Source organism: Berkeleyomyces rouxiae, assembly GCF_048999995.1.
Source record: "Berkeleyomyces rouxiae strain 22BRR77 chromosome Unknown BrBRR77_ptg000005l, whole genome shotgun sequence".
Taxonomy (NCBI): Eukaryota; Fungi; Ascomycota; class Sordariomycetes; order Microascales; family Ceratocystidaceae; genus Berkeleyomyces; species Berkeleyomyces rouxiae.
Window position 1 is genome coordinate 523,792 of NW_027396495.1, and position 27,517 is coordinate 551,308.

The following is a 27,517-nucleotide window of genomic DNA, read 5'->3' on the forward strand; positions in this document are numbered from 1 at the left end:
TAGCCTTGACGTTCAGTCCTCAGCCCTTTTTTCCGTCCGTGGCCTCGATCGGCACACAATCGACTTGAGTTGCCTAATTCTCCCGGCACCGCTTTTGCAACAAGTCACACGCGATTTCCTTGATCGCTGCGCCGTAGGCCGAAGAATGAAAGCCGTTGATTGACCGAGCCCGACGCCGTTTTTTTTTCCCTTTCCCGTTTCCGGCTCTTCCCGTCACCCGGCACTCGTTTGCTTGTCCTTGCCGACGCCGGCGCCGTTCTGTCCGGCTGCGCCTGATACACATACAGAGCCGCCGCGAGACTTGCCTGTCATGAACTGTTCCAGAGCTTTGGTAAGCTTGTGCCCCTCCCCCGCTGCCTCGTTGTCCACTCGACCTGACTCGGCCCATGGCTCTTGTAGAGCTGCCGCTATGCCCGGCTTCCAAGCTATACAAACACGGTCGCGGGGCTATCCAGGTCTCGCGCCCGCCTGCATAATCTCCCGGTAACCCCGAATGCCGGTCTCCCGGCCCGCTACTATAGCATCGGTGAACGGCCCGACACCACCAACCAGGCAGCACAACAAGCCAGCCCGGGCCTCGAACAGTCGCTGCAGTATGCGGTTGCCGGTGCGGGCACAGCCAAGAAGTCTATTGACTGGGAGGACTACAAATACTCCGATGTGCACAAGTTCGACGATCTGCCGGCCCGCGGCTTTGGCTGGAACCAGCACATGATCATCAACGCCGAACTACGCGAAGCTCTTACCATGATGCTGCGCCAGTTCAAGGCTCCCATCATGTACTGCTTTGCCTATGGGTCCGGCGTCTTTGCCCAGTCCAGCTCCGTCTCCACCATCTCCGACGAAGAGTTCCGTGCTGTGCACCCCAAAGCTCCGGACGCGCTCAAACAAACACAAAAGTCCAACCCTAAAATGATTGACTTCATTTTCGGCGTCACTCACCCCCAGCATTGGCACTCACTCAACATGAAGCAACACCCCGAGCACTACTCCGGGCTAGCCAAGATGGGCTCTGGCTTGGTGACTTCAGTGCAGGAGAACTGGGGCGCTGGCGTTTACTTCAATCCGTATGTTGTGGTCAACGGCATGTTGATCAAGTACGGCGTCACCAGTATTGCGAACCTCTGCACGGATCTTTCCACATGGGAAACCATGTATTTGGCTGGCCGTCTACACAAACCTGTCAAGATTCTGCGCGACAATGCTAGTGTCCGCATGGCTAACCAACAGAGCCTGATGGCTGCCGTACGGGCCAGTCTCCTTCTGTTGCCTGAGAACTTTACCGAGCGCGAGCTTTTCAACACCATTGCCGGCCTAAGCTACCTTGGCGACCCGCGCATGGCCCTGCCGACAGAAAACAAAGGCAAAGTCAACAACATCGTTTCCAATAACCTAGTCAACTTCCGCCGTCTCTATCTCCCGCTCATCAACAACCTCCCCAACATAGACTACAAAGCTGGCTCTTCATCCAGAGGCAGCCCCGACATTAGCGACTGGGCCTGGCTAGAAAGCACCGAAAACCGCTCTCTGGCACAAGACATGGACCCGGTCCGGCGCGCCAACATGGTGCGTCGCCTGCCTACCGCCTTCCGCGGCCGACTATACTTTCAGTACCAAAAGCAATTCGGCATGACGCGCGCCGAGTTCAACCAGCTCATGACCGACTCGTCCGACAACACATCCGCCGGCATCAAGCGGCCGCAGGGCGGCGACTTTGAGATGCGCATCGCCCAGGACGACCCGGCCAATCTGCACAAGACTGTGCGCGATACCGTCGTCCAGACTATCAAGTGGCCCAGCACAACGCAGAGCGCCAAGGGCCTCTTCACCGCTGGCTTTTCGCGCACAGCAAGGTACATGGGCGAAAAGATGGCCAGGTATCGCGAGGGCAAGGCCCAGAAGGCTGCTGCTGCGGCAGCTCTGTCCGAGGGAGAGAAGCAAGAAAGCGCCAGTGAGAAGACAGGGTCGGATGTAGAGCACGGCAAAAAGCAATAGAGCAAGAGTCTCTGCGTACAGAATCCCCTTTTCTTCTTATTCCTTTTTTTTCTTTTGCTGGGAGATGGGAGAAAGGCAAACAGCACGGCGTACCTGTTTTCTTTTTGTTTTAGTTTTTGGTTATGTTTTTTTTGTCTCGCGGGTGACATGTTAAGTTCTTCTCATCTTCTTTTAGGAAAAGACGACTGTGTGGTGTGGCAAGGTGAGGATGACAACTTGAAGGGCATAGAATTAATGGGAACTACATCACCTATGCAGCTGTTTAGCCGCAACACCTCCAAGGTCTTTTTTCTTTGTATTTTCTTTTTCTTCTTATTCTAACGTGTATCCATTTTGCCTCCCACGCTTCTGTTTTGGGATTTTAAAGTGGCCAGTCTCTCTCTCTCTTTTTTTTTTAGTTGAGGGTCCGTTTGTGTATGTGTATCATGCGTCCGGATACTGGTAAGCGGCCCCGATATTCATCGGCGTTAGCTCCGTCTTGTGAACGCTAGACGTCTTAGTCTGCCCGTTTCTTCTAATGGCCACTTACATATACAAGTCCGTCTTCTTCATATATCTTTTTCGCTCCTCCTCTCTCCTTTCTCTTCTCTTTTATTTTTCTTCTTCTCCCAATGGTTCAAGCCTACCCTCGTCCCGCTCCGCACATCCAGCCCGCTATGACGACCATCTCCTCAAACGCCAGCGTCCGCTCCCTCGACGCCATCCCGCGCCCGCCACCGCTGCTCCAGCGCTACCGGCTGACGCGCCGCGCGCACATCTTCCTCACCGCCGAGACCGAAGTCATCCACGGCCTGTGCTGGCGCAGCCAGAGCCACATGCGCCTGCGCCCACATGTGCAGCTGCTCCTGCGCATGCTCGGGCTGTCGGCTGAGATGATGGCTCTGGCCTGTGCCATCTATCTGGGCTTGAGCTGCAAGTGGGGATATGTGTTTTACGTGACCACTGTAAGTTCCCGCCTGTCGAAGCCTCATCTGCCTGTATACCCATGCTCATATGCCACACTTTCGTCCCCCAGGCTGCTGCTGCTATCCCATGCACCTTCTGGGAATTCATCTCCCTCTCGTCGCACCAGATCCCTCGCATCAAGGTCTCGATGCTTGCGACCTACGAAATCGCCGTCCTCTTGCTCGTGCAGACGTTTGCCTGTGGTCGCTGTGCCGTGCAGGTCCTGGATCCCACCTTGGCTGATGCCCATCTGGTCAGCTACCGTGCCTGCCGCCCATTTCTCGTGGCGTACTCGGTGTGCATCTTGATTTCGGTTGTTGTGCGGGTTGTCTGCAGCTTTTGGTCGTGTCGGTTGTTGTTGCTGATGGGCCGCCAACGCCAACGCCATTATGTCTAGGGTTAAGTCTGAATTCTGAATACTACGAATGGATCGGCATTTGTACACTTGCGTAACCCTGGCAGCTCACCCATGTTACACAACTCCTACGCAGCGGGACTATTCATTCTCTCGGAGTCAAGCCAGCTCCCACAATCCATATATTTTGTATTTTATACTTAACATGTGACAAGGTATTTACAATTTGTTCTTTTTTGTTCATCGCGTGCAAGTAACATTCTTCCCCGTATCCTAGTTCTTGCGGCGAAGGAGACAATGTTCACCCCATTTTCTACGGTACTGGTCGGGCACAATGCTCAGCTCCGGGACATACAAGATGCGCGCAATCGAGTGTGTGCGCGCCGTGTCAAGGAAGGGCTGGCACGTAACTACCTCCCAGTTCTCCGTATCGGCGATGTAGTCAGGCTCGAGGGGCGGCAGGGGGTCCTTGTTAAGCGGGTAGTGTGTGTCGACCAAGAAGCCACAGGTACGAATGTCGGTGTACTTGGATGGGTCTTCCTGGTTTAGGTTGTTGAAGCCGCTGGTGGGCATCCAGGTCGGCCAGGTGCCAAAGCCGACATCGGCCTCGGAGAACTCGCCGGGCAGCAGGCCGCGGAACTCGGACCGCACAAACTTGGGCCGCATGTTTCGTGGGAGGAAGTACGACGATGGGAAGCGGTACCACTCCTTGGCGAAGCAGACAAACTCACCGGCCTGGCCGATGCCTTCGTTGTTTACAGCGCCAGTGCCAAGCGGGGCGTAAATGTCCATGGGCGCGGCATAGGCGGTGTAGAGACCATAAATGCGCATGGCGCCAATGTTGATCGAAAGTAAGAGAGTAGCCACGACTCCCAGGGCCTTGATCTTGGCCGGGATGAGAGAGAAGACGCCCTTGGGATTTCCAGAGATCGAGAGCACCATGTGCGTAGTCATGGCCGCATTAAGAACCAACAGAGGGTAGGCAGGGTACATGAAGCGCTCCTCCTTGTGGGGCTGAAGGGTGAAGATGCCGAGCCACATGTAGAAGGGCGACATGAAGACAAGAGTGCGGAGGCCACTTTGCACACCACCGACCGAAGGCCAAAACAGCTTGTGAAACGCAAAAACAGGGAAGCAGGCAATGGCCAAGACGAACCAGATGTTGAAGTTGAGCAGGAGGTTCTTGATGTAGAAATGCCACGGCTCAGTGCCATATAGGTCCGGGCCTCCCGAGGATGAGAAAATGTTGTACTTGACAATATTCCACGGCAAAACGAACAGTTCGTGGTAGAAGAACCAGTTGATAGTTGTGTCGAAGCCCTATACCCCAAAGTGTCAGCACAACAAAGAGCCCGTAAGCCGCCAGTCATAATACAACTTACAATTAGCAAAACAGCCGAAACAACTCCCCGAGCGAGACGGAGGAAGGTTTCGTAGATCTCCTCCTGGCTGGAAATAAGAGCGAGGATGAGCTCCTCGCCAATGAATGGCACCATGAGCGCATACGAGAAAGGCCAGCCAAAGATGGCGCCAACGGCGAACCAGAACATGCCCTGAGAGGTGTGGAGACCACCGCGCCAGTTCATGAAGGAGCTGATGCCAAGAATCGTCGTGTACATGGCAAAGCTGCTCGGCAGAAAGGCTGTCGCGGCGTGGAAGTAGCCGGGGGAGATGACGGAAGCGATCACGTAGATGATAGCCACGCGGCCGTTGAGCGTGAGCGTGATGGTGCGGTAGAGGATGGTCTGAACAAGGGCGTAGATGAAGCACATGGCATAGCGGACAAAGTAGAATTCAGCAACCTAAAGCGCCGGAGCGCGAGGTTAGTCCGGCGTAGTGGCTTGATTTGTACCATGGGTTCGTCTCACCTTTGTCGGGAACGGCAGTATGCGGCGGAAGTTGGCGATAACGGCATGCATGGAGATGTAGCTCCAGTCGCGGATGGCAAACTCGGGCGAGTACTCCCAGGTCTGCAGGCCGTAGCCATGGGAGAGGTAGTGCGTGGGTTCCCAGTAGTTGAAGGTCTCGTCGCAGTCGGCGATGGGCGAGTAGAGAGCCGAGATGACGGCGGACGCCAGGAAGAAGTAGAAGGCGCTGATAGGCTGGATGGGGAACGGACTCGGGCTGCAGCCAGGGCAGAAGCGTCAGCAAACAATGTCTCTACAGCCAGCGCTTCTCGCAAAACTCACATCTTCTTCTTCGCATGGTGCGCATCCGGGTGAACGTAATCCCGTTTCGCGGGTCTTGTAGTGGTGTTTGCCATTGTGGCCGGTCTGCTCTTTGGCGGGAAGCCTTGACGATGTTGCGGGTGCGGATGCGGAACGCGAAGCCTGCGCCAGTCAAAGAAGCTGAACAAGCAATCAGAATGCCAGGCGGTGGCCACGGAAAGAAAAGCTGCGATGTGCAGGACGATGAGAAACGAGGCTGGCCCAGAACTTGTTGGGGACTTTCATGAGCTTGGAAGCGAGCCTACGGGAGGGGTGGCGGTAGGAAGCTCTGAGCTTGCCAATAAGCATGTGCTTATCGATAGCGCTGATAGCGATAAGACTAATCCGATAACAACTTTTTGTTCGGTTTCTCCGTCAATGTTTTCCAGCCAAAACATTTGCTTTGCGACATTGTGTCTACGAATTTTCACGACAACTGTCTTTTGTTCTCCTGAGTTTTGAGTGCTCTGAATCGACATCTGCAAAGGGTCTTGCTCTAGTCTCATAGCGTTTCTCTCTAGAATTCTTCTCCTCGAAAAAATAGCATCCGTCTTCCTCTCTAGCAGCCCCGCTGTGCACATCGACGCCGTCGTCTCTGCCTCCTACCTACTATCATGTCCGGATTTTCTGGCATCCCGGGGCTCGGTGCCTTGCCTCCGGCTGATGCATCGGCCGCGCCTGCTACTGCCAACAGCGCCATCGATGTGCAAATGGCCGACGACTCGGTGCCTCCGCTGGCCGCTCCCTCGACCTCCACACACTTGAACGATCGCATGGATACTACAACAGAGGCATCCATCACCAGCGCCCTTGAGGCTATGCTCGACGACTATGAGCCTATGCCGGCGCTCGAGGCCCCCATCGCCCAGCCCCTACGACAAAACCCGACAGCCGCTCTTGCTACATCCGCTTTCACTGCTAGCCCAGCGTCACAAGCAGCTGCTACAAACAACAATGCCGACGACACCATGGATGTCTCTCAAGAGCCTGCTCAAGCCACCTCCGAGACCGCCCAGACAACCCAGCCCTCTCTTACAGCCAACGCTGCTCCTGTGGCGGTTGATACCGATATGACAACGGATGCCCCCACAGCCACCGATGTTGTCATAAAAACTGAACCCCAGGCCGATAATGAGGGCGCAGAGAACGCAGACCCTCACCCAGAGTGGGAAGTCGACTCTTCTCCGTACGAGTCGTCTTCAGATTCCTCCAGCGACAGCGACAGCGATGACGACTCCGAAGACGAAAAGTACGAGCTCCTCGGCATCGAGGAAACAGCGCGAATCCTGATGAAGGCCGAGGGCGACTCTGACGATGAAGGCGAAAATTCTGGCAAGACAGCTAAGCAGTTGCGTACCAAGAACGAAATCGACGAGCAGTATGCGCCGCGGCCCGATGTCGTCATCACACCTGAAATGAAGATTGAGCCACTGGGCTTGGTGGAGCATGTCGTCGACAACACTATTGTGGTTCGGGGGTTTACGCCTGCCGAGTACCAAGTGCTGGACAGCGGCTCCGTGCTATGTCTGGAAGACCGCCGCGTGGTTGGCAGCATTTCCGAGCCTCTAGGAAAGGTACAGCAACCCATGTACCTTGTCGGCTTCCAGCGACAAGACGAGATCCAGGAGCTCGGCCTGACAGCCGGCTTGAAGCTGTATTACTCCGTCGCGCACGCCAACTACGTCTTCACCTCGGCCCTCAAGAACCTCAAGGGCTCCGATGCATCCAACATCCACGACGAGGAAGTCAACGCCGACGAAGCCGAGTTCTCTGACGACGAAAAGGAGGCCGAACACAAGCGCATGAAGAAGCAAAAGCGCCGCGAGAAGAACAACAAAAACGGCGAGCCTTCCTCCTCTTCTGGTCTACGCAACGAAGTCAAGCAAGAAACCCAGAAGAAGCAAGACGGCCTCGACTACGGCGGCGAGGGCTCTTACCGCCGCTTAACGCGCCCGCCCGGCTTCGGCACCGGCCAGTCATCCAACCCCACCGCCGCCCCCACATACCAGCCCCCGCACTCTGACGACACCAAGCCCCGTGATTTGCGGGCCTCAGGGACCCGTGGACGTGGTGGCGCTGGCACAGGCCATCGCGGCGGCGCCAGCCGCGGTGGCGCCAGGGGACCGCAGGGATCATGGGAGCCCAGTTACGCCCAGCCCCCGGCACACAGCCCAGTCTACGCAGCCCAGCCACAACACGCCCAGCCGCCGGCGTACAACGCGCCCGCCGCTGCCTACCAGCCACCGCCGGCGCCCTACACACAGCCGAGCGTGTCGGCGCCATTCTACGCGCCGCAGGCTCCCGCTACGGGCGTGCCCGGCATCCCGGGTCTGCCGGGCTTTACAGCCCCTGCGGGCGGCGCAGGCAACTCGCCTTTTGGCAACGGCGTGAGCCCCTTTGGCCAATTCCCGATCCCGCCACCGCCGAATGCGGATCCGACGTCTATCCCGCCGCTGCCGCAGTTCGTGGCGGCTGCGGCAGCGCTGGCTGCGGCTGGCGTGCAGTTGCCGGTGATGCCCGGCTTGGTGCCGCCGCCGCCAGCCGGGCCTATGGCGCCCCAGCAGCAGCAGGTCCATCAACAACATCAACAGCAGCAGCAACAGCAGCAGCAAGTGGCTGCGTTTGCGGCGGCGGCTGCCCTGAACCCCGGATTGTTGCAACTAGTCATGCAGCAAGCAGCGCAGAATCCAAACTTCCAGCATCAGGGACCTGGAGGCCGCCAGTAGGCAAAGACCGGATAACCACACAAGAACTAGCTTGTGAGGCGTGATTTCGAAAAAGAGTTGTTAGCATCACGATAGTTGCATAGAGCAGTTTAATACCATGGGTTTCTTAGTGCACTGCGCATGTGCACGCAAGAGCCAAATTCAGATTCACACACACCATGCTCGGTCTCCCGTTGTTTCGTATAAAGGTCTACTGATTATGCCATAATGGGTAAGGCTTGTCCGAAGTAACGATCGACGAGTCAACTCACCATGCGATTGGCTGATCATTGACCAGCCAGACTCGCGGTAGTTGTACCAGGCGATCATGTTGACAGTGAGCGGTTTTTCAACACTAACCAGCTACAAGTTTATACGCGTGATTCGCCGACAGAAAGTGAAAAGTGGACGGGAAGACGAAACAAGACGTGTATGAAGTGCCCATGTGTGGGAGTTGGCGCTTGTTGGTGATGTAACCCTAGGGTTGGTATAGTCTGACCACAAATGTTAGGTTTGTTATCACCACCATCCATTGCAGATCTGTTGCTGAAACCAAGATTACACTGCCTTTATGCTGCCTTGGCAAAGCTTCCGTGCACTTTTTTGTTCTCTTTTTTATCGCTGCTTCTGCTTGTTCTCAAACCTTGGCAGGTTCTCCGTCCTGTGTCTTTTAGGTGATCTAGATGTACCGGCCCAGGTATTCGCAGCAACAAGCCACAGACAGACACAGACACACAACAACGGGGTTTCCCAGCAAGATAAGGCTTGCATGCCAGATGAAGCAGATACTCTGGTAAGCTAGGAAAGACCCGGATATCCAGGATGTTGTCGTCAATACGACATGCCTGTCGAAAGACGGGGCTCAGACCTCTCTACACTACACCAGCATCTGTATGTATGTGTGTACATACCAAGTCCATGTTGGCGTTGAAGATGCCAAGCAGGCAGAGCTAGTGGATTGTTTCTAGTGCAGATCATGTGCAAAAGCAGGGTGATGGGCCGGGGATTTGTATGGCGTGTTTTGGCTTGGATTTTCAACAAGGACCAGCCAGCACTTCAAGAGGACGATGTCCAGACCCTGACCCTAACACAGGGTGGACTGGGTGATGGCTCAACTCATGGCAACACACATTTCTTTTTGCCCTTGCTCAGACCTTTCGAGAGATCTACCATAATGTGGCTCTACGGCCCTACGGTTTGCTGACAGCCAATAAGAGAAGCCGAAGTCGAAATAACGGTGACTTTCCGAGCACGCAAATGTAAATCCCGCGAAGGCGGAACACAACGGGAGCATGTTTCCGAACGCAGACAACAAGTATAACTGCACACAGGCAAACAAGAGAAATGGGCAAAAAAAACACCTATAGCACACGTTGAAAGCCTCCATCAGAAAAATAGAACAAAAAAAAAGACGCACGGGGAAGCAGATGGTCTGGCCTGTTTTGGTGTGCAGGAGTCTGTTGCTGGCCAAGAAGGAGAATTATCCAAGTATCAGGGGAACAAAGTGGAGGTGAAACAATGCGGCATGACCACGTTTTGCAGGGCATTGAGGGTCCGGAAAAAAAAAAGGAAAAGAAGAAGGAAAAAAAAAGAGAGTAGTGCATAAGTGTAGTTAGGCACAGGCAAAGAAGCAAAGAAAAGAAAATACCGGCGAGCCAGAGTTATGCCAGAAAGAAACAAAAACACACACATGAGAGGAAGTCGGCATCTCCAAAGACAAGTTGCAACCATCAATATCAAGGCTGAAGAGGCACCTGTCCCAGACAGATCTGCCAGCTGTCTGAAGTCTCCAAGCCAGAGAGCTGGGAGGATGGGGATGACAGGCCTCGTTCGGACTCGGATCGTTTCAGTGGCCTGCTGGATAACACATTTTTTTTTCTTCCTTTTCTACATTGTCCCAGAGACACAGACAAGTGCAAGCGAGAAGCACCGGAAACAAATTCGTCATCACGAGGCGGGCAATTATAAATTTGTGCAGCAGGAAACGAGCACGCAAACTTTGGCGAGCACAGGACAGGACAGGCTGCAGGGGACTCAGGAACAACAACGGCGGCGGTGGTCGCTGGCAAGGAAGAGGCGGGCAGCTTGGTGCTCAGGGCAGAGACGCAGGTACCGCGACTTGAGCAGGCCGATTTACCTTGATCTGAAACATGCTAAGAGAGCACAGCCAGGACGCAGAGTCCAGACGGACAAATCCGTAGAGAAAGAGAGAGCAATAATACGGGAACAGGAAGTAGGCATGTGTGGATGTGGCTGTATTACATTTCTCGTAGGGCTCGGTACGTGGGCTCGGCAACGGGTGGCAAGACTGGGACAAAGCAGATATGCAAGTAGGTCTGGCGTGGAGTTTGTTGGGTAGCGAGGATGGAGATGCGGAAGAAGACGTCACTACACAACGACACACCAGCTGTACAGGCCCTCAAGTATACATACAGATGCTGATGAGTACACATAGCGCAGAGTAGATACTGCGGAAAGCCTGTGGCCAATGAGCGTCGGCGTGTCCCGGCAGCCGTGGCGGGGTCGTGTAACTCTGGTATAACTGCACAGAAGCCAGATGCTATTTGTACTGTGTGCTTGGTGCGTGTTATCGCTTTGCAGCTAATCTGGCCTGGGGCCTGGAGTCGGGTTAATTAAATAAGCTGTCAATTAATATGCAAACCAGTGACTAGCAACAGCACTAGAAGCCAGTAGAAATTAGGGCTTGTGTAGGTATGTAGGCCGTGCGATGGAGGTGGGAGGTGGAGGATGAGAGGACAAGACCACTTACTTGTTGCTGGAATCTGCTTGCTCGTCCGTCCGTTTTCCTGCCTCTGGTCACAGTGGCTTGCATTTCCTCTGTGGCTGATTGGTGTGGCTTGCAGCAAGAAACCAGTCTCTTGCATAACTATCTTGTTAGTTATACTCTGCACAAACAATGACTGGGTCCTTTAGTGCATAGCAACCCTGTAGATCACAATATTGCTGGGACAGATACAGTTACACTGGCCGAGAAATCCCAGCGCAGCCTGCAGACTGCAGTGTCGATGGGCGGGGAACGACGGCGGTGGGTTGCAAGTGTTTGTTACATCACAGAGCCAGCAGGGGCAGGGGGTGCCATTGTGGTATTGTGGTGAACCTGTCACATGTTTGGGTCGGGTCTGTGAGTAGTGCGAACATGTCTGGGACACCAGAAAGACTAGGGGAGGGGAGGGGAGGGGGAACAGAGAGACAAAGAGAGGAAGGGAAGACGGGACCGGAATGAACGAAGCAGACAGAGGCAGAGAAAGAATAAGGTGGAACCGCACGCATAAGCTCCGATTGCGTCACATACATACACATACAGCAGTCAGGAACAACGACAGCCATGCTATAGGGCCTCGCCGCGCCTGGCTGGGGATGTGGCCTCTTCTCGATCCAAACTCTCGAGGTGAGGTGAGGGCTGGCCTGGGTTGAGCTTCTTCAATCTCAAAGGCGACACAGAACTGCTAAGCAATTTCCCCCTGTAACTGCATGGGTGACTGACTATACATCGGTCGGGGTTACATTGCATCACCAGCAGGAGTTGGGAGTATAGCAGTTAGTGTAGTACCAGGACTAGGTGGTGTTGAGCCCCTGGATGCTTGTGCCAGCATGGCTGCTTGTGCCTTTACGGGCATACTTGTATGGAGGTATACTTTACAGCAGGGTCTGGCCGGCACTCTCGACAAAGTGTCAACTCGTCAAGCAGACAAAGTTGTTTTGCGAGAGCGGGGAGAGAGCGTAAGTTGCGGAAGCAATGGAGCCACGAACAGTGAGGTTGCAGGGGGATGGGAACAAAGGGAAGACAGGCGAGACGAGAGACACACGGCAAGGTGGAGGAGAGGGAGGAAGAGGAAGAGGAAGAGGAGGGGAGAGAGGGGGAGGTGGGAGGTGGGGGATCTGCCCACGTCTACAAGCACGCATACAGAGTGACGAATTGTATGTGGACAATCTCCTCGTCTGTGGTTGTCCTCTGAGAGAATTTATTCGCTATAGGGCAGCATAGTGTCTATCTGCGTCCTGCAAGGACAAAGAATGGCTTTAGCTTCTGGACCTTTCTCGGGGGGACGCCATAAAAAAGAAGCACAAGAAGGCGGGAAAACGTACGAGGACAACCAGCCAGATCGACACGAGGCAAACAAGCAGAAGCACAGTGAGCGTAAAGGCGTAGAAGCGGCGGCGAGAGGAGGAGACGAGACGGGGGGGGGGGGGGCGGGGGGAGAAGTGGGCGGGCAGTCGGTGCTTTTTTTTTTTTTTTTTTTTTTTTTTTACAACTCTGTCAGCCACTCGCTGCTGTCTTCCTCACCACCCAACTCTATGCTCTATGCTATAACCACTGTGTACTGTGGCCTCTCCCAGACTACAAATTCATGTTATCGCAGAGCACCGACCCGTGGGCGGAGTGGGCGTGAGGGCCAGCGTGCACTGAAGCTTGTGCAAGTATAGATACACGGCCAGACACAGATGTGCCCTCGCTCACGCAGACACTTGGGAGGGTTCGGGATACGTCCGTAGAGAGAAACTTGTATCTGTACACATCGCCGCCAGAACGTGCCTTATGCGATGCCCCTGCATGGAGCATCAGAGAGGGCCTTCTATAGTCGCAACCCCAGCGAGCGCCTCTGCGATCGAAGTAGCCACCACGATGCCGATGTCTGCTGCTCTGGAACTGTGTCGTCATGGCCCTCACGTCGTCTTCTTCTTCCCTTTTTTCTCTTCTTCTCGTTCTTTTTTTCGTGTCTCTGCCGGCTCCTCCTTTGTGGCACAGCTTCTTCATGGCGCGTCTATTTTGGCTCTCGCGTTTCTTTTTTGGGCCTTGGATTCATGCTGCCAATGCTGCTGATGCTGCTGGCTCTCACATTCGCACCGTCCTGCTGCTCGATGCGCACCCCCTCCACCGCCCTCAGCCAGGCCCCCCAAATCCACACCCGCCTGTTATAAGTCCCCGGTCCAAGGCCGGCGCCCCATGTCCTCCTGTCCTGGGCCCCCTGGTCGCCCGAACCCTGGCCAACTGGCTTACTGGGCCCCTGGTCCTGCCCGTCCTTCTCTCGGATCATCCTGATCCACGTCCACGGCATCCACTTTCTTCTTCCTCTTTTTCTATTTTACTTGCCCATTTATTCTGCGCCGTTGAGCTTCTTGGTTTGTGGTGTGTGCGGCCGGCTTGACGTCGCTGTTGTTTCTGTCCTGTTTCTTGCGTCTTTTATATATCCTCGCCTCGTCTATTGTTCCGCCCTGGAATCTGACGCTTCTTTTGTACTGCTTCTTTGATTCTCGCCTCCGCCTGTCCGCCGATCGTGATAATCTCCTTGCCTCTAGACCGCAAGTTCGCCAGAGAGACACCTCCTGTCCTCACGTCATCCACATTTCCGTGGCCCGCCTGCTTGTTCTCGCCCGCTTTGTCCCGCTGCCGTCGCCCTACGCGAGTATCCCTTGCGTGCTTCCTTGCTTTGTCCTCTGTTACCGTCTCGTGAGACTGCCTCTCGCCTTGCCGCCGCTGCTATGCGCCTACCGGTCCCCGCCATCTTAAAGCGGGATGCCCTCACGTCTACGGCGTCCCATGCTTCAACCGCTTCCTCACCATACGCGCCTGCCCGTGCTACTGGCGCCAACACCATGAACATGAACTCATTCGATTTACGTGCCGAGTCCGAATCAGACCTGTCTATCAATGACGAAAATGTAAGCATACAGCCAGCACTTTCTTGCCATACAACCCACAAGCAGCTGTCTAACTCTTCTAGGCCGAGGTCGTCTCCTCCATCGTCCCCACTACCGTCGATGAGCTCTCTGGCCTGCCCACGCAGATCACTGAGATCGAGAGCACTGCCACAGAAAACTCTGGTGGTCTCGCCTTTGCCGGTGCCCTGACCACAGAAACCACCCTGACTACCAGTACCACGGCATCTGCCACCCTGGAGCAGACCTCGGCCGCCACAACAACTGAGGTCGTCTTAGAAACTGGCTCCGATTCAGGCATGTCCAGCGCTGGCGTCGCTGGCGTCGTCATTGGTCTTCTCGGCTTTGTGCTCGTCGCCGGCCTGGCCGGCTACTTCTTCCTCATGCAAAAGAAGAAGCAGGCCCAGCGGAAACGCTTGATGGATGAAAAGCCCGACTTCCTGACCTCCATGAACCCCAACGGCTCCGCGCCCATCCGCCCTGCCCCGCCCACGGGCCCCGGCAGCAGCCTGCGCAACCCGTCGACCTCGGGCCCCAGCGTGCCCCTGAAGGATGTTGCGGGCTCTACCAAGTCGGTGTCTTCCACCAGCCCCGACTCCGCCAGCGTCCGGGAATCCCAGACCGAGACGATCGAGGCCAACCCCTTTGGTGCCAACGCTGAAAAGATCAACGCCCCCGAGTCCCAGAACCCCTTCTCCGACGAAGACAGTATCCTGCCTGACTTCCCTCTGCCCGAGTCCAAGGAAAACCCCGCTGCTACTGAAACCGTCCCTGCCACCACCACCACCACCGCCGCCGCTCCCGCCGCTGAACCCACCGCCGCTCCCCTCATGAAGCGCCAGGCCTCCCGCCGCCACGACCACACCAAACTGGACCTCGCCGTGCCAACCGAGAAGAGCCTGCCAGGACCGCCCAGCCCAACGGCCAGCGAGTACAGCGTCAGCTCGTCGCCGGAAGTCGCGGCGTGCGCGGAGCCCGAGAACCCGGGCGCGTGGGTCGAGGACGGCGTGCGCATGACTGCGCCCGTGCACCGCGTCAAGATCGAGTTCACGCCGTCTATGAAGGACGAGATGGCCCTGCAGACCGGCCAGCTCGTGCGCATGCTGCACCTGTACGACGACGGCTGGGCCCTGTGCTCCCGCCTCGACCGCTCGCAGCAGGGCGTCGTCCCGTGCACCTGTCTGTCCGAGCAGCCGATCAAGCCGCGCGCGTCGACGAGCAAGCCGCCCGTCTCCATGGACAAGTTTGTGCGTCCTGAGAGCCCCGAGGGCCGGAGCTCGTCGCCTGGCCGCGCGTACTAAGAAGCTTGTGGTCGCTTCTTCGCACTTGTCTTTCTCATCTTCCCCCCTTCTCCTCTATTATTAATGCTCTTTTTTGTGCTTCTTGGGCGGCGTCTTGTATCTGGCATTGGGATCAGATTTGAATCTGTTCTGCATACACGGTTGTTTACTCTTTCTTTTTCGGTTGGTTGGCATGGGATGTCCCCGGGTCTGGATATTCCCTTCATTCGTTTTTTCCCAGCAAAGCGGGCGTTCTGGTTTCTTGTTTGTCCCTTTTTACTTTTCTTTGTCCGTCATGGCGCCGCGAACTAAGAGACTCTTCGTCACCTCGTCTGGCTGCTATGCACCCACCCCCCATTACATTCACTCGTTTTATTCCCCTCGTCCTCCCCGCGAACCATATCCCCCATATTGTTTCTGTCTTTTTTTCCCCAACTATATAAATATGCCGTGCCATCTGAGCCGGCCGCTTACAGCATCAAAACCAACTCAAATAACTAAACAAATTAACAAATAATTGTCTTTCCTCGCACGTGCTTTGGTTCATGTCCTAGTAGTAGATTGACCTTGGGCTGTTATAACGTATCGTTGTACCAGCAAATCAACGTCCCTTGTTGCACGCATCCCACGTTATACACGGTGGCGTTCTTCATCCCCAACACCCGCACCCGCCGTCCAGGACAACGCCGACAAGGAGTTGTGAAACATGCATGTATTTCTTCTATGAGCTTGCCAATGATAGAAACCGCTTTCTACACACACCCACCGCCATCCATTATCTCCTACATAGTATAAAAACACGGGGGGGTACCCCTTAGAACATCTTGTTCATCGCCTGGTGCGCCAACTCGACACCCAGGAACGTCGCCGCATTCGCCGGCACCGCACGCGCCAGCGCCGGCCCAAAGCCAGGGAAGAACGCCCGGTACCCGCCCTTGGCATAGACTTCGCGCACGACGCTGCCCAGCGTCGCGTTGCCCTCGGCTGTCTGTAGCCTGCTCTTGACCGTGTCAATCGGGAACACGGGCACCCACATGGCAACACCCGCCGCCGCGCCCGCGACCGTGATGGCGCCCAGCGACAGCTCGCCGTCGGCGGGCGCCAGACGCCGCTTGATCAGTTCGTATGTGGCAAAGTAAGCGGCGCTGCCGGGCCCGTCACGCGCCAGCGTCGCCGCACTGCCGCGAAACACACTGCGCAGGCCGCCCTCGCGGTACAGCTGGCGCACGACGTCGCTGGCGCCCGAGTACTTGGACTTCTCGCCAGGCGCCAGCGTGCGCTGGCCTTGCACCTGCAAAATCACCTTGACGCGCTCAAACGGCGCTGTGATGGCGGTCATGGGCACGGCGGAGAAGAAGCCTGCAGCCGAGATTTGGCCAATGGTCAGAGAACCGTCGGGGTTCGACGGCAATACGTGGCGGACAAGGTCTTTGCCGAGATCGTAGCCCCAGAAGGAAACGGCAACTGTAGGCGTTCGCCGAAAACAAGAGCTAGTTAGCATATATCTCTGGGGGAGGGCTGCGATGCGCCGGGGCACAGGGGAAACTTACACATGGGCGTCACGCCAATCAGCGGCGCGCTCACGCCGGCGTACAGCCCGCGGCGCAGGCCGTCCTTGGCAATGCTCTTCTTGACAACGTCAATCGCACCCGTGTACACGCCGCGCTCGGCGGTCTGCAGGCGCACCTTGACCAGGTCAAACGGGTGGCCGACAACCACGGCACACACGCCTCCAAAGCCGCCGGCGGCAAGAGAGCGCACCTGGGCCATCAGTGCGGACTCGGCGACGGCCGGGGCTGGCTGGTTTGAAGATGACATCGTATATATATATGTGTGTGTGTGTGTCTGATTGGGATTGGACGTGGCGGGATTCGATGGGTCGGGTGTCTGTGTCTTTTTCTTTTCTTCTTTTGATCCGGGAAGAGACACAGAATCGAGAGGCGGCGAGCACAGTCGGGAGCGGGGAGGACAAGGCCGGTTTTAGAGTGGTGAGTAGTAGTAGCTTTGTCAAGAAAAGAGGGAGAAGAAAAAAAGAGAACAGGAAAACAAAAAGGTCACAAAGAGCGAGATAAGAACAAGGCACAGAGCCCACAACTTGGCTTATGATGCAATTTGTCCGGCTGCGCGCTCGGCTCGCGGCTGTTGGGACAAGGGTTTGCTTCCTCGCTTGCTGACGACGTCGGAAGCGCGCAACAACAACAGCAACAATATACGGAGATGAAATAGGACAGAAGCTGACGTTTGCAGAAAAGATCGAGAGGTTTCTGGAATGAGAAATCGAAGCATGGACAAGAGGCAATAACCAAAGAAAATCGCTGCTTCGTAGCTTACTCTGCGTCTCCTTTTTAAAGTTCTCTTGGAGGGGTTTTTTTTCCCAGCGACAACAGAACAATGAGGCACAATTGACTTTCCCCCCCCCCCCCCCCCTTCAGCGAAAATCTTGCAACTGCTCTCACAAGCTTCTGTTTGAGCTTCTTGCTCTTTACGTTTTTGGCTTGTGACAGACCCGCTTTTCTCCCTTTTCCCTGCTCCTTCCCTTTCCGTGTCTCCCTGCCTGTCGCCGCTTTTCCTTTGTTTGAGTTGAATCCCCCGCAGTTTCCAAAGTTTGACTTTATTTTCTTTTTCCTTCCGAGTCTTTGTTCCTGCCATGTGAATGAACATGCCAGGCCTGCGTTTGCTTTTCAGCTACCAACTATTTGAGATCAAAATCTCGGGTTTCTTTCCATATCCTCGAGAAGTCTGGAGTTTGGAGAACTTGCGAATTGGAGGTGTGCTCGAAGCCATGGGAGCGAAAGGGCAGACGGAAAAAAACAACCAAAGATATACAAAAAAAAAACGGCTGCCACGGGGACAAAAATACACACTAGTCAACCTGATCCAAAGTGGTTGATCTGTCGGCTCTTGTGGTTCAAGACTCTGATTAAACCTCGGTTCAACACAGCCGCCGAGAAAAGCTGCAACTTGCAACTGCAGCCGCAGCCGCCTCCCCCCACCTTCCTTGTGTGGGAGAGTGGCTTCCACTGTATGATTTCCCGTATGCAAGCTTGCTTCGAGAAAACAAAATTAGGTATTCCGCCTTCTCTTTCGTCACCTTCGTACATGTGCCTTTTTCCGGGTATCCCAACCTAAACAAAACAGCCTTGAAGCCCACAACTCAAGTCTTTATATGGATGTAATAAAAAGGGGGGAGGGCATGTCCGGCCCGGGGTGAAGTGAGATGTTAGAGCAAGTTCCCCACGACCAAGTCCATAATACACGCATAACCCGAGCCGCAGGAGTGCCGCTCGATGTTGTTTTTTCAGTTACTGGCATAAATTATACACATAGCATATCTGCTACTGTTGTGAGCACGCCTGGGAGAGGAGAGGAGATATGATTACTAACTATTCGTTCCACGAAGCCTCGACAATCCTAAAAAGGGACGGAATCATAGAAACAACCCCCCTAAAAGCTGTTTCCATGTTACAACAAAGGCCTGAGAAGGGGGAAAAAAGGCCAGGAAAAACAAATTAATGAAGCGCCATGAACGTCAAAGGGGGAATCAAAAGAACATGCTGAGTAGTGTATGTGTGTGTGTGCTGTGTGTTCCACCACGGTGAGGGTTTCGAATATGTTTTGGAGGGGTGGGGAGGGGTCGTCTTTTTTTTTATCTTGTTCGTTACCGTTTGTTAATACTGTTGTTACAGACTTGCTACTACCTCTTGACTCGTTGATCATGAGCCGGACGCACCCCACATGCGGCTTGTCGTGATGCGCGAACGTATTACCGGCTCGACGCTACCTGATGTGTCCCCGAAAAAGGGAGATACAAGCGGCTCGCGGACCGGCGATCCCATGGGCGAATGAATGGGCGACCGCACGGGGGGATTACCGAGGCGATCCAGTCTGGAGGCGTGAGATAATATCGACGATCCGGAGTAGGCATTCATGGCGCCCTCGGGAGACGAAGTCACGGAGATTGCAAAGCTGGGCAGTTCATGTCCGATCAAAGGTGATTTCGCCGTCGTTGTTGTTAGCGAGGTAGAGTCAGAGGACAGCGCCATGAGTGACGGTGGGTTCAAGGGCAAATTCAAAGAGCCCAAGGTCGACTTCAACGCAAGAGTTGGACTGGTACGTTGCGATGTGTTCTGCGAGATGGGCGGTGTAAACTTTTTCTTGTTGTCAAAGTCTGGGAAAAAGTCGTCTTCGTCATCGTCCTCCACCAAGACGCTGCTGCTACTAGTCTTGCGGTTCGTGATGCCCCACAAGCCATTGTTGCCCTTGGTAGACGACACTTGAAGTGGGGGTAGCGAGGATATTGAGGATGACATGGATGAAGGGCCTGTTGTACCCGTGAAAACACGATCGTTGGATGAAATCACCGCATCGCTGTAGATTGTTGATGTTGAAAGGGGTGAATTAAGCCTACCCACACCTGTTGTACTAGGAAGGCCCTTTGTAGACAACGCTTTGAGTTTCGAGGCAGCAAGCTTGGAGGTAGAGTTGATTGCCGGGTTCTTAGCCAAGCCACTGTCGTCGTGTTTTTTCATAAAGCTTGTCACGCCACTACCAACGGTAATTCCACCATTAGTAGCACCGTGGGCAGTGAAATCGTCATTATTTGCCGAGCTGAAGCAGTAATCTGCATCGTCCTCCTTCCGACATCCAAATAGACGTGTTTCTGGAAGACCAAAAGCCGCCGACACTGACGAGCTACGGCTATGCGACCACATTGCATTTTCAGGTTTAGTCAAAAGTCTAGGCGCAAGCACGGGTGCAGGTGCATACGAACTCGTCATGGTCGATACTCTGCCACGGTTCACTACAGGCTTGTTGATGCCGAAGCTCCATGATGGAATCACGCCTGACCGTACAAGGCCGGCGGAGCTGGACGCAGTTCTAAGATGTTCGGTACTAGCAACGAGGCGCATATCGTAGTATTGGTGGACAGGAATACTGTTTTTGACTGTGTCGAGAGACGTGTCATCGGTTTGGTCCGAGTTAGGGAGCCAAGGCGACATGTGCTCATACTCGGAACCAGTCTTGCGCACAGCCATTGTCAGTGAAGCCATGCTCACATCCATAAGCGCAGGCTGGTGGGTCATGGCGCCAATCAGGGCATTGCATCCTGCGCCGTGGGACACCATAATCACGACAGATTCAATGTCAACATCATCGTCACCATCTTCAGACCAAGTGTCTTCGATCTTGTCCAGTTCAGCAGCACCGCGAATGTGGGCAATGTCAGCGGCATCCTCGGTAGTAGAATACCAGTCAACAAGACCCTGGACTCCCTTGCGAAACCGGTTATGCATAGATGTCCATTCCTCGGGGAATGTGCCGCCATCACCCCAGTCAAGGTCGGGGCCCGACGACTCCCACTGGTAATCAAACACAACACATGAATCTCGGGCATGGGCTACATAGCTATCGGGAATCTTGTCACTGGAGGAGATGGCATAGTGCGGAACAGGGGCGATGTATCCAAGTTCGCCCAGAGGCCTTGGCGGGGGCAGGTCTTCTGTTTCAGGGTCCGAATCGTGGTCCTCAAAGGGATCCTCGGGCACAACAACAGTGCTGGTTCTCCCACCAGTCCATAGCTGGGGTGATAGATGAGAGGCAGCGGCGGCAGATACAGGCGAGGTCACGGACTGGTTGAAGTTTTTGGCATATATTTCGCGTTTTAGCAGCTGGGCTTTGGCATTTGCAATCATGGTGGAGGCCTTGGGCGGTGGTTCAATAGTTTCGTAGTAGCCGGCGGACAACCACTCTCCCAGAAACTCATCCAGGCGCAGAATGGCTTTGTGGAAGTGGTGGTGGTGCTGAGAATCCAAACTCTCAAGGCTATCTAGAATTGGGCGTGTTGAGCCGGTCGGTTTAAGAATAGGACTAGGGATGACGACCGGGTTTGGCTGCGCGCCACGGCGGGTGGCAGCAGTGGGCATAGCGGGCGGACCTGTTATGGGCTGGGCGAGACCGGCGCTGATGCCAATGGCAGTTTGGACGCAGCGGAGAAACGGGGAACAGTGGATGGCGACCTTGAAGCGTCGGCGGCGGGGCCTCTGATGAGAGGCTGCTGGTGTCAGGGTGGGAGACTGAGGCGCTTCGCTTTCGGCTTCTGCTTGGGCGAGGATGCTGGCGATGCGCGCGCCGACAGCGCGCGCCTGGATCCAGCCAGAATAACATAGCGGGGTGTCATAAGGTGTAGTCGACGATTCAGCCCAAGTCTTGTCTGCGGCGTCGAGGCGCATTCCATGTCTGCAGAGGGAGGACCAATACGGAGGTTAGAGACTCAGGCGCACAAGATATGAAAGATCGGGACACATACCTAACGACAAATATGTATGCTGGCGGCTTTGCCATGCTGTTTGTAAGTAGTGCAGGTGGTATGTGAATAAACGAGACAAAGAAAGATGAAAGAAAAAAAGGCAAACCGGTACTGACTGGCAGGCCTGTTATTTGAGAGCTTCAATCACAAGCCAGGAACACGGGCAAACAAAGCTCAATTCCAGGGGGCCGCAGTCGCAACGCACGCACTTAGAGGCACGGAACTAGGCCCAAAACAACCAAAGTAGACAACCTAGCAGCACAAGGAGGACGGGCTGCGATGGAAGGAAGGGAAGAGCGAGGATATCGAAGCAGGCGATGGGCAATGCGAAGAAATACGGACAGAATCAGCGGAGCTGGCTTGGATGGGAGAGGAAAAGACGAAGAGGAGGAGGAGGGCGAAAGGGAAGAGAAAAAGGATGGAGAAAAAAAATCACGTCAGTTGTATACAAAGTACATGGTCGACTTGCATGGAGTAGTTGCTTGTGCTGGGAAAAACGCAAGGCGGCAAGGCGGCAAGCGTGGGCTGGATGGATTACCCAAGCAACAGCCAACGGGGAAGGAGAGGAAGAGGAAGGTGGCAGAATGAAGAGCCGGGCTAACGAGAAATGAAGCGATCTTGACACTAGCAGTTATGTAAATGTTTGCGAATTAGCCGTTTGATTCCTTTGACGCTTGAAGTAGAGGTACATCTTCTGTTATGTGTACTTGCTCGCACTCGTCGACAAAGAAAGGTAGTCTAAAGCCGACAGCGGCCCTCCCTTTGATCCTGCTTAAGCCGCTGATAAATCCACCAGTTGACGTCAAGGAGGGACGGGGTCCATCCGCCGCGCAGGCCTGTCCATGTCTGCCTGCGGGTACAAGTACAATACATTGGCTTACTTATACAACAAGAATATCGAATATGAGATTGTGCTTTCCTTCGTGCAGCATATGTCTGCTCTGCACGGCCAAGCCACGCCCATCCACAATCCAGGAATCAATCAGCCGCTGCTTTTGCTGCATGTGATCCCAGATCGTCACCGGCCGGACGCTGGGGCCAGTTCAGTTGCCTTTGACTAATGCACATGCACACTCGTTTCCACTATGCCCGCTGACATGCTGACACGCCAACTACGCTTACAGGGGCCCTGTCAAGTTTTAGGACCCCGGGACCCCTAAAGCTAGGCCTCCAAGTCTGCTTTAGCATTGGCACCCCCTGGAGCCAATCGCGGTGTTGAATGTTGTATGTGTGTGTGTGCACAAGTCCTCTCCAAATCCATGTGCAAAAGCCAGCCAGTCGTACAAAACAAGTGCGATCGTTTCTGGTCTCGATTTCATATTGCTGCTCAGACTTTTCCCTTTCTTCCAAAAGCCTTATTCATTTTGTCTCTCTCAAAATGGACTCTCCCCTTCTATTCATCTTGCCATTGTCTGGTGATGTGGGCCCATAGTGGTCTTCCTGTAGGCTTGCTTTAGCCTAAAAGAAAAAAAACGACATAATCCTGGGTCACTGTTGTCTTTTAACTAACCCTATTAGATCACATAAGCACCCTAACTCCTCCATTGATATTAGTCAGCTGTCTCCTTGTCCGTGTCGCCTGAGCTTCATAGCTCAGTGATTAAACCATCGCAAATACCGACACGATCCTCTGGCGCCGGCCTCACCCTGCATTATACAACGCCTACCCACGCCATTCAAGGCTGAGCTGTCCAGCATTTCCACAGCCTTGTTCAACAACTTGCATTCGTCCCAACCAGCAATCTCACTACCCGCCATGAAGCTCTCCATCACCCAGGGCCTTCTGGCTCTCACCCTGACCGCCGCCCAGCCCGTCTTTGCGGCCGAACACACCTCTAACTGGGCCGTGCTAGTCGGCACCTCGCGCTTCTGGTTCAACTACCGCCATATGTCCAATGTGCTCTCCATCTACCGCACTGTCAAGCGTCTGGGAATTCCAGACTCGCAGATCATTCTCATGCTCCCCGATGACATGGCATGCAACCCGCGCAACGCCTTTCCCGGAACCGTCTACAGTAATGCCGACCGCGCTGTCGACTTGTACGGTGACAACATCGAAGTCGACTACCGCGGCTACGAGGTCACCGTCGAAAACTTTATTCGCCTGCTCACCGACCGCGTCGACCCCGAGATGCCACGCAGCAAGCGCCTATTGACCGACGACCGCAGCAATATTCTGGTGTACATGACAGGTCATGGTGGAAATGAGTTTTTGAAGTTCCAGGACGCAGAAGAGATTGGCGCTTTTGATTTAGCAGACGCCTTTGAGCAAATGTGGGAGAAAAAGAGGTAGGTCTATGGCGGATTCTTTTTCTCCATCCCCATCCCTTCCCCTGCCACCATGGTGCTCAGAAACTAACACCTTCTCCTCCACAAGATACCACGAAATTCTCTTCATGATCGATACCTGCCAGGCCAACACCATGTACAGCAAGCTCTACTCTCCCAATATCATTGCCACTGGATCCTCTGAGCTTGACCAGTCGTCATACTCCCACCACGCCGACAATGACGTAGGAGTGGCCGTCATTGACCGCTACACCTTTTACAACCTCGAATATCTTGAAAATCAGGTGCAGGACATGAGCAGCAAGAAGACGGTTGGCGAACTCTTCGACTCGTATGACCCTGCCAAGATCCACTCTAACCCTGGCGTGCGCTACGATCTCTTCCCTGGTGGGGCTCCCGAAGCCCGGTCTCGTCTGATTACCGACTTCTTCGGCAACGTGCAAAACGTCGAGGTACAGGGAGCACGTAACGTCTCATTGGAGATGGAGATGGTGGAGCTGAGCAAGACCATTGCCGAGCTGCGGAGACTTGCTGACGAGCAGGATGCGCAAGAGGCACAACAAAAACAGTCTTCCCGCTCCCCTGCCCCGCCTGCATCCTCCCCGGCCACTGGGCCCCAGAGTGAACAGTCTGTGGCACCGGCGTCCCAGCCGCAGAAGAAGGTTGTGCGGTTAGCACCGGCCACGCCATTGGACGACGGGAATTGGTGGCATAAGAAGGTCATGGGCGCGACGGCAGTTGCTGGCTGTGCGGCTGTATGGGGCATCTCGGCATACCTTGGAGTCTAAGACTGTATGTATCGTCTGGAGGCCTTGGCTTGGTTCATTGCGGTTCGGTTTTCTTTGTTTGGCCAGCGTGCTTTGTTCTTAGGGAGTTTGGCGTCTGATAATGGGAAATGGTTGCCAGTGCACAGCGCATTTGGGCAAATTATGTATAGATTGGAATAAAGCCCAAGTCATGCTTAATCTAAAAAATGCGTAAGAAACAACGTGGGTTGGTTCGTTTTTATCTGAATCATGAATGTGAGAGCCGCCGATGATGTCAGATTTGACCGGCTTTTGGTGGATCTCGACCCATGGAATACAGAAAAAATAATTGAAACAAAAAAAAGAATCTCCATCCTTCTCCTTCTTCAACTTTGGCTTAAACAAACTCACACAACGTTTTGCGCCACTCATTTTCTAGGCTTCTTCGATGACTGATCAAGTACTGCTTCCATCTCCCCATCGTCTCTTGCTGTTGACCTCAACTAACCCTCACTCAGATACCAACCTTAAAGACCATCTCTCTACGCACCAGGCCTCTGAATATCCAGGCACTTGCATGGTCTAGTGATGCAGAGCTGGTTGTCGGCGCCGACGAATCTATTCATGTCTTCTTGCCTGAGTTCAGCGTCGCCCAATCGCAACAGGAGAACCAGGGAGAACCACCCGCAGCCGGCGCTAACGCCGCCGTCTCGCGCGAGCAGTTCTTTTCCACCAAGATCCGCATCCCTATCCCGCCATCGATAAACCCGCGCATCAACGCCCATATTGCATCAGTCGCTCAGCCTGCCGAGGGCAGCCATTCCGCCAAAGCGACGCCGTCTGAAACTTCTAGAACTAGCCGGAGTGCTAAGAACACCCGCCTGCGGACGGTTAGTGAGAACGACGATGACGAGTATGATGATGCCGAGGACGATGCGGCAGGCGGCCAGTACGATGCGGGCTATGGCGCTGGCCAGGCCACGGGCTTTGGCGGATCATTGAATCAGGTTGTCGCGCTGGCCTGGTCGCCCCCTGGTCTGGGTGTGAATGGCCGCCCGGTGCTTAGCGCGGTGCTGACGTGCGGTAGTGTGCTTATCTACGGCGAGGCCGGCCCAGACCAGCCACAGACGGCAACAGGGGCTGCAGAGGCTCAAACGACAGTAACTATTCGCGAAAGGTCGTTTGAGCGCTGGAGGATCCTGTGGGGCATCGGTGGGCCGCTGCCTGGTGTCGGTTGGAGAGACCGTGTGAAGGCATGGTCATGGTCAAAGGAGGTTGGCTGGGGGAGGGCGCTGGTGGTATATGCAACCGATACAGATCAGCTGGTGGTGATGGCTGTGGAAAGGAGGGGAGAGGGTTTGGCGGACTGGAAAGTCAAGGAGGTTGCGAGCTTCCATGGCGCTGGGCCGCATGAGAAGGTTGACGTAAGTCAAGGCTCTAAATGCTGCAATGATGATGCTCTGGGTATATACTAACATGTGTGCGTGTAGATTAACGATCCGGATTATGTCCCTTCAGCATCTCCGTTTGGCCTGCGCTGGAGCCCTTGGGTGCAGGATGCAGACGGCATGACAGCCACAATTGGTTATCTGGCACCCAACTACATTGGCTTCCGGCGCCTGACCATTTCATCATGGGCAGAGGGTGAAGACCCATCAGTCAAGATTGCCCAGGCTGATTCTGAGGGTCTATGCCTGCATTTGGGAACTGACGCCTTTTTTGAATGGGAGGACACGCCGTTCCAGGACGGAGATTCGTTGGTGTGTCGCGGAATCATTGCCACGCCTCTATATGCAAAGCCGTTCCAGGCCACTTTGACGGGCAACCAAGAAGCTACTATGCCTCTTCACAAGGTGTCCGACTGTGGCACAACTTACCCAGAACAGGGGAAAGCCGAAAAGGCATCCCAGAATCCTATCACTGGTATGTGTCAAAATATCACCCTACTGAACTTGCTCAAATGCTAACCATCACAAGGCCTCATTATCCATTCCTCTGGCTCTCCAACGGTGCAGTACACTCTTGTTCGCCTCTCAGCAACCGCCTCCACATCTTGGCTCCAATCCAACGTTTCCACTGTCCCCCAATGGGCCAGCGAAATCGAGCGCCTTGTATCTCTACGTTTACCGCCATCCATGGCTTATAAAGGTGCGCTGTCCGACTCTGAAAACGACGGGTCTGCTTCCTCCTCCGCCGGCTCCGACTCGGACGACTCAGACGACCTCGACATCGACGCCGATGCGCAGGTGCACCCCAACCGCGTGCGCATCTGGGCCCTTGCCGCCTCGCCTGCGCGTGGCACTACCGCAGTGCTCTTCTCACGCTACGTTACAATGTTCCCTGACCGCCCGCAACGCAGCAAAGTCGCTTTTGGCTGGATACCCATGGACGCCGGGCACGCAGTCGGCGACTCCGCGGAGGATGCTATGAACGCGTCGGTGGCACAACCCACGGCCCACCAGGCGAGCGCTGAGAGCCGCGCATGGGAGTGGATGTATGGTGGCGGCCCGCCGGTGGTGGGCGTGTCCCAGCCGCTGTATATGCATGCCCCGACGCCGAGTGATGGAGGCATCAAAGGTTTGTTCGCCGACTTGGTTGGTCAGCACCAGTGTGTGTTCTGCGACGGAGGCCTGCGCTGGCAAGTAGGCGGCTACTACGAGTGTGCCAAGGGCCACAGTTTTGGTGAGTACAGCAAGCCCTTTTCTGCTTCTTCTTTGCTCGAAGCTAGCAAGCTAATGTGTCGGGGTTTCTAGCTGGTTGTACCGTCAGCGGCCTACCGATCCTCTCGCCGGGAATTTCCAGAATTTGCGGCCTTTGCAAACGACGGTGCATCACGAGAGACGAAATCATGCGCAGGTTGGCGGAACACTGCGGAAAAAACACGGATGTACCCGAGCTGAGTCTGGTTTGTGGTGCGTGTGGTGGGAAGTTCTTGCAATGAACATGGTGATGCTGGAGTTCTTTTTTGTATTTTATGTCTTATTGATGGAGGCTTTTCTCCAAAACGCC

The 27,517-nt window shown here is 54.7% G+C and overlaps 9 protein-coding genes across 9 annotated transcripts; 6 read left to right on the forward strand and 3 right to left on the reverse strand.

The window, feature by feature from the left end:
• Positions 1-310: 310 nt before the first annotated feature.
• On the forward strand, positions 311-1,995 carry BROUX77_005280 (uncharacterized protein; the record flags this gene model as incomplete). The annotated part of the gene is made up of 2 exons (XM_073750136.1): positions 311-331; positions 400-1,995. 2 exons carry the CDS (start codon positions 311-313, stop codon positions 1,993-1,995), a joined length of 1,617 nt encoding a protein of 538 aa, XP_073604166.1.
• A 611-nt stretch (positions 1,996-2,606) lies between these two features.
• On the forward strand, positions 2,607-3,337 carry BROUX77_005281 (uncharacterized protein; the record flags this gene model as incomplete). The annotated part of the gene is made up of 2 exons (XM_073750137.1): positions 2,607-2,939; positions 3,011-3,337. 2 exons carry the CDS (start codon positions 2,607-2,609, stop codon positions 3,335-3,337), a joined length of 660 nt encoding a protein of 219 aa, XP_073604167.1.
• A 231-nt stretch (positions 3,338-3,568) lies between these two features.
• BROUX77_005282 (uncharacterized protein) lies at positions 3,569-5,558 on the reverse strand (the record flags this gene model as incomplete). Its single annotated transcript, XM_073750138.1, has 4 exons — positions 3,569-4,615; positions 4,678-5,097; positions 5,164-5,419; positions 5,485-5,558. The coding sequence occupies 4 exons, from the start codon at positions 5,556-5,558 to the stop codon at positions 3,569-3,571; spliced, it is 1,797 nt and encodes a 598-aa protein (XP_073604168.1).
• A 558-nt stretch (positions 5,559-6,116) lies between these two features.
• On the forward strand, positions 6,117-8,228 carry BROUX77_005283 (uncharacterized protein; the record flags this gene model as incomplete). The annotated part of the gene is made up of 1 exon (XM_073750139.1): positions 6,117-8,228. One exon carries the CDS (start codon positions 6,117-6,119, stop codon positions 8,226-8,228), a length of 2,112 nt encoding a protein of 703 aa, XP_073604169.1.
• A 5,481-nt stretch (positions 8,229-13,709) lies between these two features.
• BROUX77_005284 (uncharacterized protein) lies at positions 13,710-15,187 on the forward strand (the record flags this gene model as incomplete). The annotated part of the gene is made up of 2 exons (XM_073750140.1): positions 13,710-13,889; positions 13,952-15,187. The coding sequence occupies 2 exons, from the start codon at positions 13,710-13,712 to the stop codon at positions 15,185-15,187; spliced, it is 1,416 nt and encodes a 471-aa protein (XP_073604170.1).
• Positions 15,188-15,980: 793 nt separating this feature from the next.
• On the reverse strand, positions 15,981-16,984 carry BROUX77_005285 (uncharacterized protein; the record flags this gene model as incomplete). The annotated part of the gene is made up of 2 exons (XM_073750141.1): positions 15,981-16,630; positions 16,717-16,984. 2 exons carry the CDS (start codon positions 16,982-16,984, stop codon positions 15,981-15,983), a joined length of 918 nt encoding a protein of 305 aa, XP_073604171.1.
• Positions 16,985-18,879: 1,895 nt separating this feature from the next.
• On the reverse strand, positions 18,880-21,508 carry BROUX77_005286 (uncharacterized protein; the record flags this gene model as incomplete). Its single annotated transcript, XM_073750142.1, has 2 exons — positions 18,880-21,403; positions 21,474-21,508. 2 exons carry the CDS (start codon positions 21,506-21,508, stop codon positions 18,880-18,882), a joined length of 2,559 nt encoding a protein of 852 aa, XP_073604172.1.
• Positions 21,509-23,229: 1,721 nt separating this feature from the next.
• BROUX77_005287 (uncharacterized protein) lies at positions 23,230-24,550 on the forward strand (the record flags this gene model as incomplete). Its single annotated transcript, XM_073750144.1, has 2 exons — positions 23,230-23,762; positions 23,851-24,550. 2 exons carry the CDS (start codon positions 23,230-23,232, stop codon positions 24,548-24,550), a joined length of 1,233 nt encoding a protein of 410 aa, XP_073604173.1.
• Positions 24,551-24,778: 228 nt separating this feature from the next.
• Positions 24,779-27,449, forward strand: BROUX77_005288 (uncharacterized protein; the record flags this gene model as incomplete). The annotated part of the gene is made up of 5 exons (XM_073750145.1): positions 24,779-24,802; positions 25,027-25,932; positions 25,999-26,431; positions 26,486-27,190; positions 27,262-27,449. 5 exons carry the CDS (start codon positions 24,779-24,781, stop codon positions 27,447-27,449), a joined length of 2,256 nt encoding a protein of 751 aa, XP_073604174.1.
• Positions 27,450-27,517: the final 68 nt, after the last annotated feature.